The 13728-nt window shown below is 43.6% G+C and overlaps 1 protein-coding gene across 2 annotated transcripts; it reads left to right on the forward strand.

The window, feature by feature from the left end:
• Positions 1–215: 215 nt before the first annotated feature.
• Positions 216–10625, forward strand: LOC120034954 (GTP-binding nuclear protein Ran-like). 2 transcript variants are annotated; one of them, XM_038981671.1, is made up of 7 exons: positions 216–333; positions 8532–8590; positions 8770–8854; positions 9121–9246; positions 9448–9635; positions 9874–10044; positions 10287–10625. In XM_038981671.1, the coding sequence occupies exons 2-7, from the start codon at positions 8564–8566 to the stop codon at positions 10329–10331; spliced, it is 642 nt and encodes a 213-aa protein (XP_038837599.1). In that variant the 5' UTR covers positions 216–333; positions 8532–8563; the 3' UTR covers positions 10332–10625. The 2 variants fall into 2 exon arrangements, with proteins under 2 accessions (XP_038837599.1, XP_038837600.1); XM_038981672.1 differs by having other exon boundaries at positions 309–345.
• The last annotated feature ends 3103 nt before the right edge of the window (positions 10626–13728 follow it).

Consider the following 13728-nt stretch of genomic DNA (forward strand, 5'->3'; position numbering starts at 1 on the left):
TGAAGTGACATTAATAAGGGATCATAGCTTTCACCTGGATAGTCTGTCGTGGGAAAAGGTGTTCCTAATGTTTTGTACACTCACTCAGTGTCGTTTACATGTTGTCAACAATCTAGGCCAACCCCGTCGGTTTTGTTGCTTAACAAACAACCCGTCTATTGGAGAAGCAGTTTCTGCCTATACTCATATTGTACTGTCTTTGATAAAACCATCAACAACCTTCTCTGTTGACCGTCAGAGATCACGTGATAACCACAAAAGCGTCACATACATTAGCCAAATTAATCGAAGGCCAATAGCACTTAGCTAACTGTCCCATCCAAAACCGTGGGGGTAAGTGTGGACGTAAGATTTTTGAAAATATTCGAAATTTACTCAGCCATGTCAAAACACAGACATCAATTCAAAGATCTGAATACAGAATGAGAATTATTGTATTGACACTCGTGCCTCGTCCTATTCAAAGTTTACAATTATGTTATTTAGCTAGCTAACGTTGTATAGCTTGTTAGCATAGTCAGAGAAGACTTTGGTTCACGGTGGCTAACGTTAGCATATCGACTTGTTTCGCTCGAGCTGAGATTTATCAGTGCATCATGGTCATGCAGGGTTGTAAATGCAACAGTTTTGTTTTGGTACATTTTCGTAAAAACAAGTTGTTAGGTACTGGACCAAGTGTGACGCGAAGCCTCGTGAAAAGGTGCTGTAGTCCGCTAAATATGGGGGTAGGCGGTTTGACTGGACTTATTGCATATGTAACTTTAGCACGCAGCAAAACGGTGTATACAGTTGGACCACTTCCATAAGGCAACAGTAGGCAGGTTTCTATTGGCCCAGGTTCGTTCGAGAAAATGTTGCAAATAAAATCATTGTAACTTGTAATGGAAACGGTAGATATAATGGCCGTTTTTTAAAGATCAACATTATTTGTATTCGTATGACGGGTGCATTTTTCTTTAATAGAAATGTCCGTATTTGGAGGGGGGGCTGGTCCAGACTCAATGTGTCATAAATATTGATTGATTTCCTTAAATGAACTGTAACTCAGTAAAATCGTTGAAATTGTTGCGTTTATATTCTTGTTCAATATATTTAATACGCAAACGTTTTAATTGTTGCCCCAAAAAAGTCCCGATGATGTGTTGACGGAGATGGCAGCATCCCAACTGGCTCTTACGAAACTCCACTATTTTGTTTGTTCATGTACTATTTTTTTACGCTATTTAGCTCAGGAATTGTTTTGTGTCATTACATACACCTGGGAAGAACTATTGGATATAAGAGCGGCGGTACCTCACCAGAACTTCCAGCATTATGACTTCCCTGAAGCGGATCCTTTGTTTTCTCTCCCCAGGGCAATTTAATTTATTCCAGAGTAGGGTTGCACATTTTGAACAGCAGACTCTGAGGCCTCATCTTCACTGTCACTTTCCAACTTCGTTGTAGATGGCTCGTTGTCAGGCTCAAAAAGCCTCAAATTTGCCTGGATGGCCACCAATTTTTCAACCCTTGTATTGGTCAGTGGGCAAGCGGTATGGATTTCTTCTCTTACATCTGCACGCAGAGTCTGAACATCAGACAGGATGGCATTTTCTCCCTCAATCCGCGCGAATGGCTACTGCTATAGGTTTCAGGCTGCTTACCACTCTCTCCCAAAATATATCATCCAGGAGGATCCTCTTGATGGTGCTGTCCATATCGGCAGACTATGGCCATTTCTTGGAGAGACTCCTTCCCCTCCAGGAGACAGGAGAGGTGGTGACAACAACACCACCCCAACGGGTGTTGCTGGGCAGCTTCAATGTGGTGCTCTTATTCTTCTCACTTTGCTTGGTGAGGTAGATTGCTGCTATAACTTGATGACCCTTCACATACCTAACCATTTCCTTGGCTCTCTTGTAGAGTATATCCATTGTTTTCAGTGCCATGATGTCCTTGAGGAGCAGATTCAATGCATGAGCAGCACAGCCAATGGGTGTGATGTGAGGGTAGGACTCCACCACTTTAGACCAAGCAGCCTTCATGTTCGCAGCATTGTCTGTCACCAGTGCAAATACCTTCTGTGGTCCAAGTTCATTGACTGCCTTCAGCTCATCTGCGGTGTGTTTGTTGTCCCTTGTGTCTGTGCTCTTGTAGAATACTGATTGAGGGGTGGAGATGATGTAGTTAATTATTCCTTGCCCACAAACATTCGACCACCCATCAGAGCTGATTGCAATACAGTCTGCGTTCTCTATGACTTGCTTGACCTTCACTTGAACTCTGTTGAACTCTGCATCCAGCAAATGAGGGGATAAAGCATGTCTGGTTGGAGGGGTGTATGCTGGGCAAAGAACATTCAGAAATCTCTTCCAATACACACTGCCTGTGAGCATCAGAGGTGAACCAGTTGCATACACAGCTCGAGCAAAACATCAGCATTTTCCTGACTACGTTCCTCCATTGAGTCAAAAACACTTCTGATTCCAGGAGGACCATGAGCTGTTGCAAATCGATAAGGTGTCTGATTCATCATTGTCACCTCGAATAGAAGTAGAGGGACTTTAGTCAGAGATTGCTTGTTGTGAGCGCTGAGGGAACTTTATGCACTTGGCCAGATGATTCTGCATCTTTGTTGCATTCTTCACATATGATTTGGCACAGTATTTGCAAATGTACACAGCTTTTCATTCTACATCAGCTGCAGTGAAATGTCTCCATACATCGGATAGTGCCCGTGGCATTTTCCTGTAAAGATTAGAAAACCCCAAAACAATTCCATGTACAGATAAATAGTTAAGCAGTTAGATTAAACAACTCCTTTGTAAGATATTTGTTTTAAGATGAAACATGTATGGAACAGGTGAATTAACACTCCTCAGTTAGCAGGCTCAATCAAACTAAAACTCACATGGTAGCAAAAACGAACTAGCAAATCAAATCAAAGTTTATTTGTCACGTGCGCCGAATACAACAGGTGTAGACCTTACAGTGAAATGCTTACTTACAGGCTCTAACCAATAGTCTAAAAAAGGTATTAGGTGAACAATAGGTAAGTAAAGTAATAAAACAACAGTAAAAAGACAGGCTATATACAGTAGCGAGGCTATAAAAGTACCGGGCTACATACAGACACATGCAGAAATTGTTAACAAGTTAGAAATGATTTAAACACACTTTGCTGTAGGCTACTATTTACTAGTTTAAAAAAAATCATGTATGTCATATAAAATATATTCACCCCACCCAGTATTGTAATCAAAACTTACCAGAAAGCATGTAGTCCTTGGCTCAGACAGCGTAGTAGTGTGGGCTCAATAGCATCTCATTAGTGTGCAAGATCTTGAGAATCAGCTGTACATGTGATGGAAGAATGCACTGTGCATGCAGAGGATTGCAATTCCATTGAATTCGGGATACTTTAACCAAAACATGCCACAAGACCTAGAATTGCCTTGTGTATCCCACAAAAAAAAGGTTCACTGTTATAAGCTTTCTTGTTTGATGAATTTAAGCAAAATTCCCAGGCTTAACTTCCCATGGAAAATTTCTGGAAAAATTCAGACCCTTTGCAACCTATTCCATAGGCTGACCCAAAACAATTCCGGCGGAGGAGAGGTACTCGAGGCTGTCTTCTGGTCTGACTTGGACTCGCTAATGTCCAATCTCTGGATAATGAAGTTGATGAGCTCAAGGCAAGAGTGGCTTTTCAGAGAGACACCAGGGATTGTAACATCCTCTGCTTCACGGAAACATGGCTCTCTCGAGATATACTGTCTGACTCTGTAAAGCCAGTTGGGTTCTCAGTACATCACGCCGACATTATTAACAACTTATGGTGTAACAGGAACTCAAGTTCTTCTGTTCCCCCGACCTAGAATATCTCTCAATCAAATGCCGACCGTACTATCTCCTGAGAGAATTTTCATCAATAATAGCCACAGCGGTCTATATCCCCCCTCAAGCCGATACCACGACGGCCCTCAAAGAACTTCACTATAAACTCTTGACCATTGTTATACTACCTTCTAGAATGCATATAAGGCCCTCCATTCGGAAAATTGGACCACGATTCCATCTTTCTCCTCCCCTCCTATAGGCTGAAACTCAAACAGGGAGCACCCGTGGTGAGGACTTATTCAATGCTGGTCTGACCAATCGGAATCCACGCTTTAAGATTATTTTGATCACGTGGACTGGGATATGTTCAGAGTAGCTTCAGAAAATAATATCGACACGCATACTGATACGGTGAATGAGTTTATCAGAAAGTGCATAGGAGTGGTTGTACCCACTGTGACTATTAAAACCTACTCCAACCAGAAACCGGGGATAGATGGGAGCATTCGCACAAAATTGAATGCGCGAACCACTGCATTTAACCAGGGCAAGAAGACTGGGATTATGGAAGAATACAAACAGTGTAGTTATTCCCTCCGCAAAGCAATCAAGCAGGCTAAATGTTGGTATAGGGACATAGTTAAGTCCCAGTTCAACGGCTCAGACACGAGACGTATGTGGCAGGGTCTACAGACAATCACGGATTATAAAATGAAAGCCAGCCCTGTCGGTGTCTTGCTTCCTGACAGGCTGAACACCCTCTTCGCTCGCTTTGAGGATAATACCGACGCGGCCCGCTATCAAGGACTGTGGGCTCTCCTTCTCCGTGGCAGACGGGATTAAGACGTTGAAGCATGTTAACCCTCGCAAGGCTGCTGGTCCAAATGGTATCCCTAGACGCGTCCTCAGAGCATGCACAGACCAGCTGGCTGGTGTCTCTACAGATATATTCAATCTCTCCCTATCCCAGTCTGTTGTCCCCACATGCTTCAAGATGGCCACCATTGTCCCTGTACCTAAGAAAGCAAAGGTAATTGAACTACGTAGCACTCAGCTCTGTCATCATAAAGTGCTTTGAGAGAGTAGTCAAGGATCATATCACCTCCGCCTTACCTGCCACCCTTGACCCACTTCAATTTCCGCCCCAATAGATCCACAGACGATGCAATCGCCACCATTCTGCACACTGCCCTGTACCATCTGGACAAGTGGCATACCTAATATAAGAATGTTTTTCATTGACTATAGCGCAGCATTCACCACCATAGTACCCTCCAAGCTCATCATCAAGCTTGAGGCCCTGGGTCTGATCCCAACCCTGTGCAACTGGGTCCAGGACTTCCTGACGGGTTGCCCCCAGGTGGTGATGGTAGTTAACAACACCTCTTCGCCAATCCTCAACACTGGGGCCCCACAAGGGTGCGTGCTCAGCCCCCCCCCCTGTATTCCCTGTTCACCCATGACTGCGTGACCAAGCACTCCTCCAACTCAATCATCAAGTTTGCACACGACACAACAGTAGTAGGCTTGATTACCAACAATGATGAGACAGCCTACAGGGAGGAGGTGAGGGCTCTGGGAGTGTGGTGCCAGGAAAGTAAGGAGATGATCATGGAAACAGCAGAGGGGGCACCCCTATCCACATCGATGGGACCGCAGTGGAGAAGGTGGAAAGCTTCAAGTTCCTCGGCGTACACATCACTGACAAACTGAAATGGTCCACTCACACAGACAGTGTGGTGAAGATGGCGCAACAGCGCCTCTGCAACCTCAGGAGGCTAAGAATTTTGGCTAAACACCTAAAACCCTCAAACTTTTACAGATGCACAATTGAGAGCATCCTGTCGGGCTGTATCACCGCCTGGTACGGCAACTGCACCGCCCACAACAGCAAAGCTCTCCAGAGGGTGGTGCTGTCTGCAGAACGCATTACCGGGGGCAAACTTCCCGCCCTCCTGGACACCTACAGCACCCGATGCCATAGGAAGGCTAAAAGAACATCAACCATCCGAGCCACTGCCTGTTTATCCCGCTATCATCCTGAAGGCGAGGTCAGTACAGGTGCATCAAAGCTGGGACCGAGAGACTGAAAAACAGCTTCTATCTCAAGGGCATCAGACTGCTAAACAGCCATCACTAGCACATCCGAGGCGGCTGCCTATAGACATAGATTAGGCATCACTGGCCACTTTTAGGAATGGATCACTAGCCACTTTAATAATGTCTCTGTATCTTGCATTACTCATCTCATATGTATAAACTTTACTCTATACTATTCTACGGTATCTTAGTCACTTTAATTGTGTGTAAATATTGCATCACCCATCTAATATGTAAACTCGGCAAGAAAAGAAACGTCCGCTCACTGTCAACTACGTTTATTTTCAGCAAACTCAACATGTGTAAATATGTGTTTGAACTTAACAAGATTCAACAACTGAGACATAAACTGAACAAGTTCCACAGACATGTGACTAACAGAAATGGAATAATGTGTCCCTGAACAAAGGGGGGGGTCAAAATCAAAAGTAACAATCAGTATCTGGTGTGGCCACCAGCTGCATTAAGTACTGCAGCGCATCTCCTCCTCATGGACTGCACCAGATTTGCCAGTTCTTGCTGTGTGATGTAACCCCACTCTTCCACCAAGGCACCTGCAAGTTCCCGGACATTTCTGGGGGGAATGGCCCTAGTCCTCACCCTCCGATCCAACAGGTCCCAGACGTGCTCAATGGGATTGACATCCGGGCTCTTCGCTGGCCATGGCAGAACACTGACATTCCTGTCTTGCAGGAAATCACGCACAGAACGAGCAGTGTGGCTGGTGGCATTTTCATGCTGGGGGTCATGTCAGGATGAGACTGCAGGAAGGGTACCACATGAGGGAGGAGGATGTCTTCCCTGTAACGCACAGCGTTGAGATTGCCTGCAGTGACAACAAGCTCAGTCTGATGATGCTTTGACACACTGCCCCAGACCATGACAGGCCCTCCACCTCCAAATCGATCCCGCTCCAGAGCACAGGCCTCGGTGTAACGCTCATTCCTTCGACGATAAACGCGAATCCGACCATCACCCCTGTTGAGAAAAAACTGCGACTCGTCAGTGAAGAGCACTTTTTGCCAGTCCTGTCTGGTCCAGCGACAGTGGGTTTGTGCGCATAGGCAACGTTGTTGCCGGTGATGTCTGGTGAGGACCTGCCTTACAACAGGCCTACAAGCCCTCAGTCCAGCCTCTCTCAGCCTATTGCGGACAGTTTGAGCACTGATGGAGGGAATGTGCATTCCTGGTGTAGCTCGGGCAGTTGTTGTTGCCGTCCTGTACCTGTCCCGCAGGTATGATGTTCGGATGTACCTGTCCTGTGCAGGTGTTGTTACACGTGTTCTGCCACTGGGAGGACGATCAGCTGTCCATCCTGTCTCCCTGTAGTGCTGTCTTAGGCGTCTCCCAGTACGGACATGGCAATTTATTGCCCTGGCCACATCTGCAGTCCTCATGCCTCCTTGCAGCATGCCTAAGGCACGTTCACGCAGATGAGTAGGGAGCTTTCTTTTGGTGTTTTTCAGAGTCAGTAGAAAGGCCTCTTCAGTGTCCTAAGTTTTCATAACTGTGACCTTAATTTCCTACCGTCTGTAAGCTGTTAGTGTCTTAACGACCGTTCCACAGGTGCATGTTCATTAATTGATTCATTGAACAAGCATGGGAAACAGTGTTTAACCCCTTTACAATGAATATCTGTGAAGTTATTTGGATGTTTCCGAATTATCTTTGAAAGATGGGGTCCTGTAAAAGGGCTGTTACTTTTTTGCTGAGTTTATATACTGTATTCTATACTATGCCACTATCTTAGTCCAATGCAGCTCTGACATATATGTAAATATATTCTTAATCATTCCTTACTTAGATTTACGTGTATTTTGGATATATGTTGTGAAACTGTTAGATATTACTTGTTAGTTATTACTGCACCGTCGGAGCTAGAAGCACACGCATTTCGCTGCACACGCAATAACATCTGCTAAACACGTATGCAACCAATAAATTTGATTTGAACTTTAGCTAGGTGTCTAACATTAGCTAGGTTAGGGGTTAAGTTTAGGAGTTAGGTTAAAGGTTTAGGGGAAGGGTTAGCTAGTATGCTAAGTAGTTTCAAAGTAGCTAAGAAGTAAGTGTTTGCGCGTTCTAATCTCATCACCATTTTAACAAACTTTGGTTGCTAGACGTTCGCATTATGTACCTAGCTATCCACCCCGACCAACCACCCTCCTATCATATCCTATCATATCATAACTTTCTGTCTTATGTAACCATGCCAAATGTAACATATCATACTAATTTGAGTGTCCTGGACGTATGTTTACAATGTTACGCCTAGTCTGAGTCCAGGCTGGTTTTTCAGCCCCTCTCCACCTTGTCTCAAACAAAACACATTCAAATTGCTTTCCTAGTGCCAAGACTGTCATGTCAACCAAGCATCAGTAACTGAATAATATGTCAATTACTCAAGTAGTTAACACTAATAGGACATGGTTGTCTGTTTGTTGTCACTTTTGCCAGGTATTGTTGTGACGCCACATCACACCAGCAGCACATTTTGTGGCTTCTAATATTGATGATTGATGCTGTCTTTTGAACAGCACTGTAAAGGGAAAAGGGTGGGACACAAACACTGCCAATTGATGACCTGTTCTTCTCTCCTCTTGTTATTTCAGCGTGTAAACACCAACACATAGAACAGACCGCTATGGCAGAACCAGATGTACAATTTAAGGTGAGTCTTTGACTGTGTCTTGTGTCACCCAACTCCATCTATTGTGCACTACCAGGGCCCGTAGGACTCTGGTCAAAAGTAGTCTACTAGAGCTATATTGTTTGGTCTCCCGAGTAGCACAGCAGTCGGTTGTTATTCCTTTTAACCAATGTGTTGTTTAATTACTGTCCGTGTTTCAGCTAGTGTTGTGTGGAGATGGAGGCACAGGAAAAACCACCTTCGTGAAGAGGCATTTAACAGGAGAGTTTGAGAAGAAATACGTTGGTGAGTTTCTTAGAATCCAGACAGTCCTCTCTCCCTCTTCTCTCTCAGCTTTACATACCTCTTCTTTGCCGTCTTCTGCTTCTTCTCCTTCATAACCCCACCATACCTTCAATCAATAATCAGACTTAATTCTCTTCAGAGGGAAATTGAGTTTGCAGGCAAGGGTAGCATGATGGAAAAATATGCTATCCATACAAGAGTTGAAACCCTTCTACATCCCTGAACCATGGCTGACCTGTCCTTCGCTCCCCCTCTTCCCCCTGTAGCGACTCTGGGAGTAGAGGTGCACCCCTTGGTCTTCCACACCACTCGAGGGACCATCAAGTACAACGTCTGGGACACAGCCGGCCAGGAGAAGTTTGGGGGGCTCAGAGATGGCTACTACATACAGGGTACGTCACATTTGTGTGGGTCACATGTCTGTGTATTGTAGTACATACAGAGTAGGTCACATCCTGACCTCAGATCTCTACACAATCTTACCCTCTGGTGCAAAATGACTCGGATGATTACGGGCACCACACATTTAATGATTATCTGATTCACTCAATCACTCTCCCTCTTCTACTTTTCTGTCCCCTACCTCTCTCCAGCCCAGTGTGCGATCATCATGTTCGACGTGACATCTCGCGTCACCTACAAGAACGTGCCCAACTGGCACCGTGACCTGGTGCGCGTCTGCGAGAACATACCCATAGTCCTGTGCGGCAACAAGGTGGACATCAAGGACAGGAAGGTCAAAGCCAAGAGCATCGTGTTCCACCGCAAGAAGAACCTTCAGGTAACCGTGGCAACCCAACGCACACACATTTAGATAGTGTTTTGTACCTGCCAACTACCACACCTGTCTGTACAAGTCTATATTCCTCAGCTGGAGTACTTTGTGTCTGCAGTGTTTCTCCATTCCTGGTTAATTATTTTTAGATGGGAGAGCGACAATAGCGTTTATCATACATATATATATATATGCGAGAGATATGAGACTATACCTAATCAAGACTCTCTCTCCACCTCATCAGTACTACGACATCTCAGCCAAGAGTAACTACAACTTTGAGAAGCCCTTCCTGTGGCTGGCCAGGAAGCTGGTAGGAGACCCCAACTTGGAGTTTGTGGAGATGCCTGCCCTCGCTCCCCCGGAGGTCGTCATGGACGCCTCCCTGGCCGCGCAGTACGAGAACGACCTTAAAGTGAGTACACACACGCATGCAGAAAGCGTACACACACGCATGCAGAAAGCGTACACACACACATGCAGGGGATACGCATGCAGAACACACACAAATGCAGAAGTCGCACACGCCATACTGGGTCAGTGTTTAATGTGTTCTTTATTGAAATTGTATTTATTTACATCAGGAACTTGCATACTAGTATTTAGTTTTACAGGTGACAAAAATAATGAATACACAATTTTTCCTCACACCTCTAGGTTGCCGCAGAAACAGCGCTCCCAGATGAAGACGATGACCTTTAACCTGCGACCTCTCTCTGGCCTCTTCGGTGTTCTGGGGGTGTGGCCTATTGCTGACCTTAACCCTTGACCTTTAATTGTAAAAGCCCCCCCAATGTTTTGTTTTTGTGTTTCAAACTGAAAATGTGTGTCTGGTAGCGTGAAGATTTCAGTAGAGACAAACAGGAGTAGAATTTCACACTGCTCACAGTAGGCGTTACACACACACATACAAATGAAAGACCTTGTTTACTCGCTGTACGATACTGACTATGGGTGATATGAAATCACACTAAATAAAAAGTATTTGAATATAAACTATTTGCTGTATCAATTCATGTGAACAAAATGGGTGCGTGACTGGAATTTAGCAAAAAGCACATTTCACTTCCTTGTGGGACTACCTGACTGATGTTTGACAGCATTTTATTCTTCAGAGGTGCCTGTGGTGTGGTTGACAGGGATTGAAAATGTACTGGTTCCACAACAAAGTTGTATAGTAAATACATGAATACATATTTGTGTACAATAATCCATTTGTACTATTTGTAATATACAGTGCCTTCAAAGTATTCATACCCCTTGACTTATTCCACATTTTGTGTTACAGCCTGAATTTAAAATGGATTTAAATATTTGTTTTTCTTTCTTACCCATCTACACACAATACCCTGTAATGACAAAGTGAAAACATGTTTTTACATAAGTATTCAAACCCCTGAGTCAATACATGTTAGAATCACCTTTGGCAGCGATTACAGCTGTACAATATTTGCACATTTTATTCTTTTTTGAATTCTTCAAGCTCTGTCAAGTTGGCTGTTGATCATTGCTAGACAGCCATTTTCAAGTCTTGACATAGATTTTGTAGTGGATTTAAGTAAAAAATAAAGCTAGGCCACTCATGAACATTCAATGCCGTCTTGGTAAGAAACCAGTGTATGTTTGGCCTTGTGTTCTAGGTATTATCTGGCTGAAAGGTGAATTTGTCTCCCAATGTCTGTTGGAAAGCAGACTGAACCAGGTTTTCCACTAGGATTTTGCCTGTGGTTAGGTCTATTCCGTTTCTTTTTATCCCCCAAAAAACTCCCTATTCCTTGCCGATGACAATGCTTGAAAATATGAAGAGTGCTACTAAGTGATGTTGTGTTGGATTTGACCCAAAAGTAACGCTTTGTATTTAGGACATGAAGTTAATTTCTTTGCCACATTTTTTTTCCATTTTTACTTTAGGGCCTTTTGCATGTTTTGGAATATTTTATTCTGTGCAGGCTTCCTTCTTTTCACTCTGTCATTTAGGTTAGTATTGTGGAATAACTACAATGTTATTGATACATCCATTAAACTGTTTCAAATACACCATTGGCCTCATGGTGTAATCCCTGAACGGTTTCTTTCCTCTCCGGGAACTGAGTTAGGAAGGACGCCTGTATCTTTGTTATGACTGGGTGTATTGATACACCATCCAAAATGTAATTAATAACTTCACCACAGGAGGTTGGTGGCACCTTAATTGGGGAGGACGGGCTCGTGGTAATGGTCGGAGGACGGGCTCGTGGTAATGGTCGCAGAACCAGATGTACAATTTAAGGTGAGTCTCTGACTGTGTCTTGTGTCACCCAACTCCATCTATTGTGCACTACCAGGGCCCATAGGACTCTGGTCAAAAGTAGTCTACTAGACCTATATTGTTTGGTCTCCCGAGTAGCACAGCTGGTTGCCATGTGTTTGATGCCATTCCATTGGCTCCATTCCAGACATTATTATGAGCCGTCCTCCCCTCAGCAGCCTCCAGTGAACACCATGCTCAAAGAAATATATTTTATGTCTTTCTTTTGTAAACATTTTTTGAGACCAATCTACCAATAGGTGCTATTTGTGAGGCATTGGAAAACCTCCCTGGTCTTTGTGGTTGAATCTGTGTTTGAAATTCACTGCTCTACTGAGGGATTTTACAGATAATTGCGTGTGTGGGGTACAGAGATGAGGTAGTCATTCAAAAATCATGTTAAACCCTATTATTGAACACAGAGTGAGTCCATGTAATGTAACTTGTTAAGCACATTTCTACACCTGAACTTATTTAGGCTTGCCATAAAGGGGTTGAACACTTACTCAAGACAAGACATTTCAGCTTTTCATATTTTTTTTGTCAACATTTCTAAAATATAATTACACTTTGACATTATGGGGTATTGTGTGTAGGCCGGTGACACAAAATCTCAATTTAATCCATTTTAAATTCAGGCTTTAACACGACAAACTGTGGAAAAAGTCTAGGGATGTGAATACTTTCTGAAGGCAATAGGTACTTTTCTCATGTTTTGTTCTATCATGAAAAGTTGTCTTGACAAGTTGCTCTCTTTTGAAACAACTAGCAGACAGGATGAACATTTTGTGGCCTGATATATTGGTACCCTTGCACTTTTCTTGAATAATTCATAATTCTGTCTAAAATAAGTTGAAATTGAAAATACATTTGTCTCCACACCTGGTTATTTCTTATTTCCACATTGCAGAACCATTTTTTTGGTTTTGGGGGGGGTCTACAATTTGCAATGGCTGTTTAGCAAATTTTAGAAAATAAAAACAAATGGCATTGTCAGAATTATTATCACCCGTTACTAGTACTTGGTTGCACAGCCTTTGGTCAGCATAACTGCCGGCAAATGCTTCAATTTTGCTCCCTCTTCAGCTGCAAACTGCTCCCAATTCTTCAATATTTGATGGTTGCCTTTGACCAACTGCTGTTTTCAGATCTCGTCGTAAGTTTTCGATGGGACACAGATCTGGACTCATTGCTGGCCACTCCAGTCCAGTGTTTCTTCCTGAACCAGTCCTGGGTGCTTTTTTATGTTCTTGGGTTCGTTGTCCTGCTGGATACCCACGACCTTTGATGGAGACCTAGTTTTTGGACACCGGGTTGAACACTCCACTCCAAAACCCCTTGATAATCTGCTGATTTCATGATGCCTTGAACATGTTCAAGGCCCCCAGTACCAGAGGCATCAAAGCAACCCCACAGCGTTATTGAAACTCTCCCATGTTTGATTGTAGGGAGGAATGCTGTAGGAATGCTTCATTTGGTGATACATTACTGTAGATATTGTTTTTCAATGGGACATGTAAAACAAATAACTGGATTTTTTGTTGTTGAAAAGTGAAAGGGTGACAACTGTACCCAGGGATTGCACATACTGTCTAGACAAACCCAGAGGGGTTGCAACTTTTTATGTGTAAGGGGTTGAGACAGCAGAAAAGAGGAAATACATCTGAGATTAGGATGGAGATTAAGAGGTATGGAATAGGTATATAAGGAAGCAGAGCTGAGTGAAAGAGAGCATCTGAAGCAAGGAGAAGCAAGAATAGAGGAAAAAGACGTTGACATTTACATACCTCAAGGTAAAACCCAAATATTTGA

Source organism: Salvelinus namaycush, chromosome 42 (assembly GCF_016432855.1).
Source record: "Salvelinus namaycush isolate Seneca chromosome 42, SaNama_1.0, whole genome shotgun sequence".
Lineage (NCBI taxonomy): Eukaryota > Metazoa > Chordata > Actinopteri > Salmoniformes > Salmonidae > Salvelinus > Salvelinus namaycush.

Coding starts and splice junctions, on each gene's coding strand:
- LOC120034954 (XM_038981671.1), top strand. CDS start 8,564: ATGGCAGAACCAGATGTACAATTTAAG. Junction 9,247..9,447: donor AGATGGCTACTACATACAGG/GTACGTCACATT, acceptor ACCTCTCTCCAG/CCCAGTGTGCGATCATCATG. Junction 9,636..9,873: donor ACCGCAAGAAGAACCTTCAG/GTAACCGTGGCA, acceptor CCACCTCATCAG/TACTACGACATCTCAGCCAA.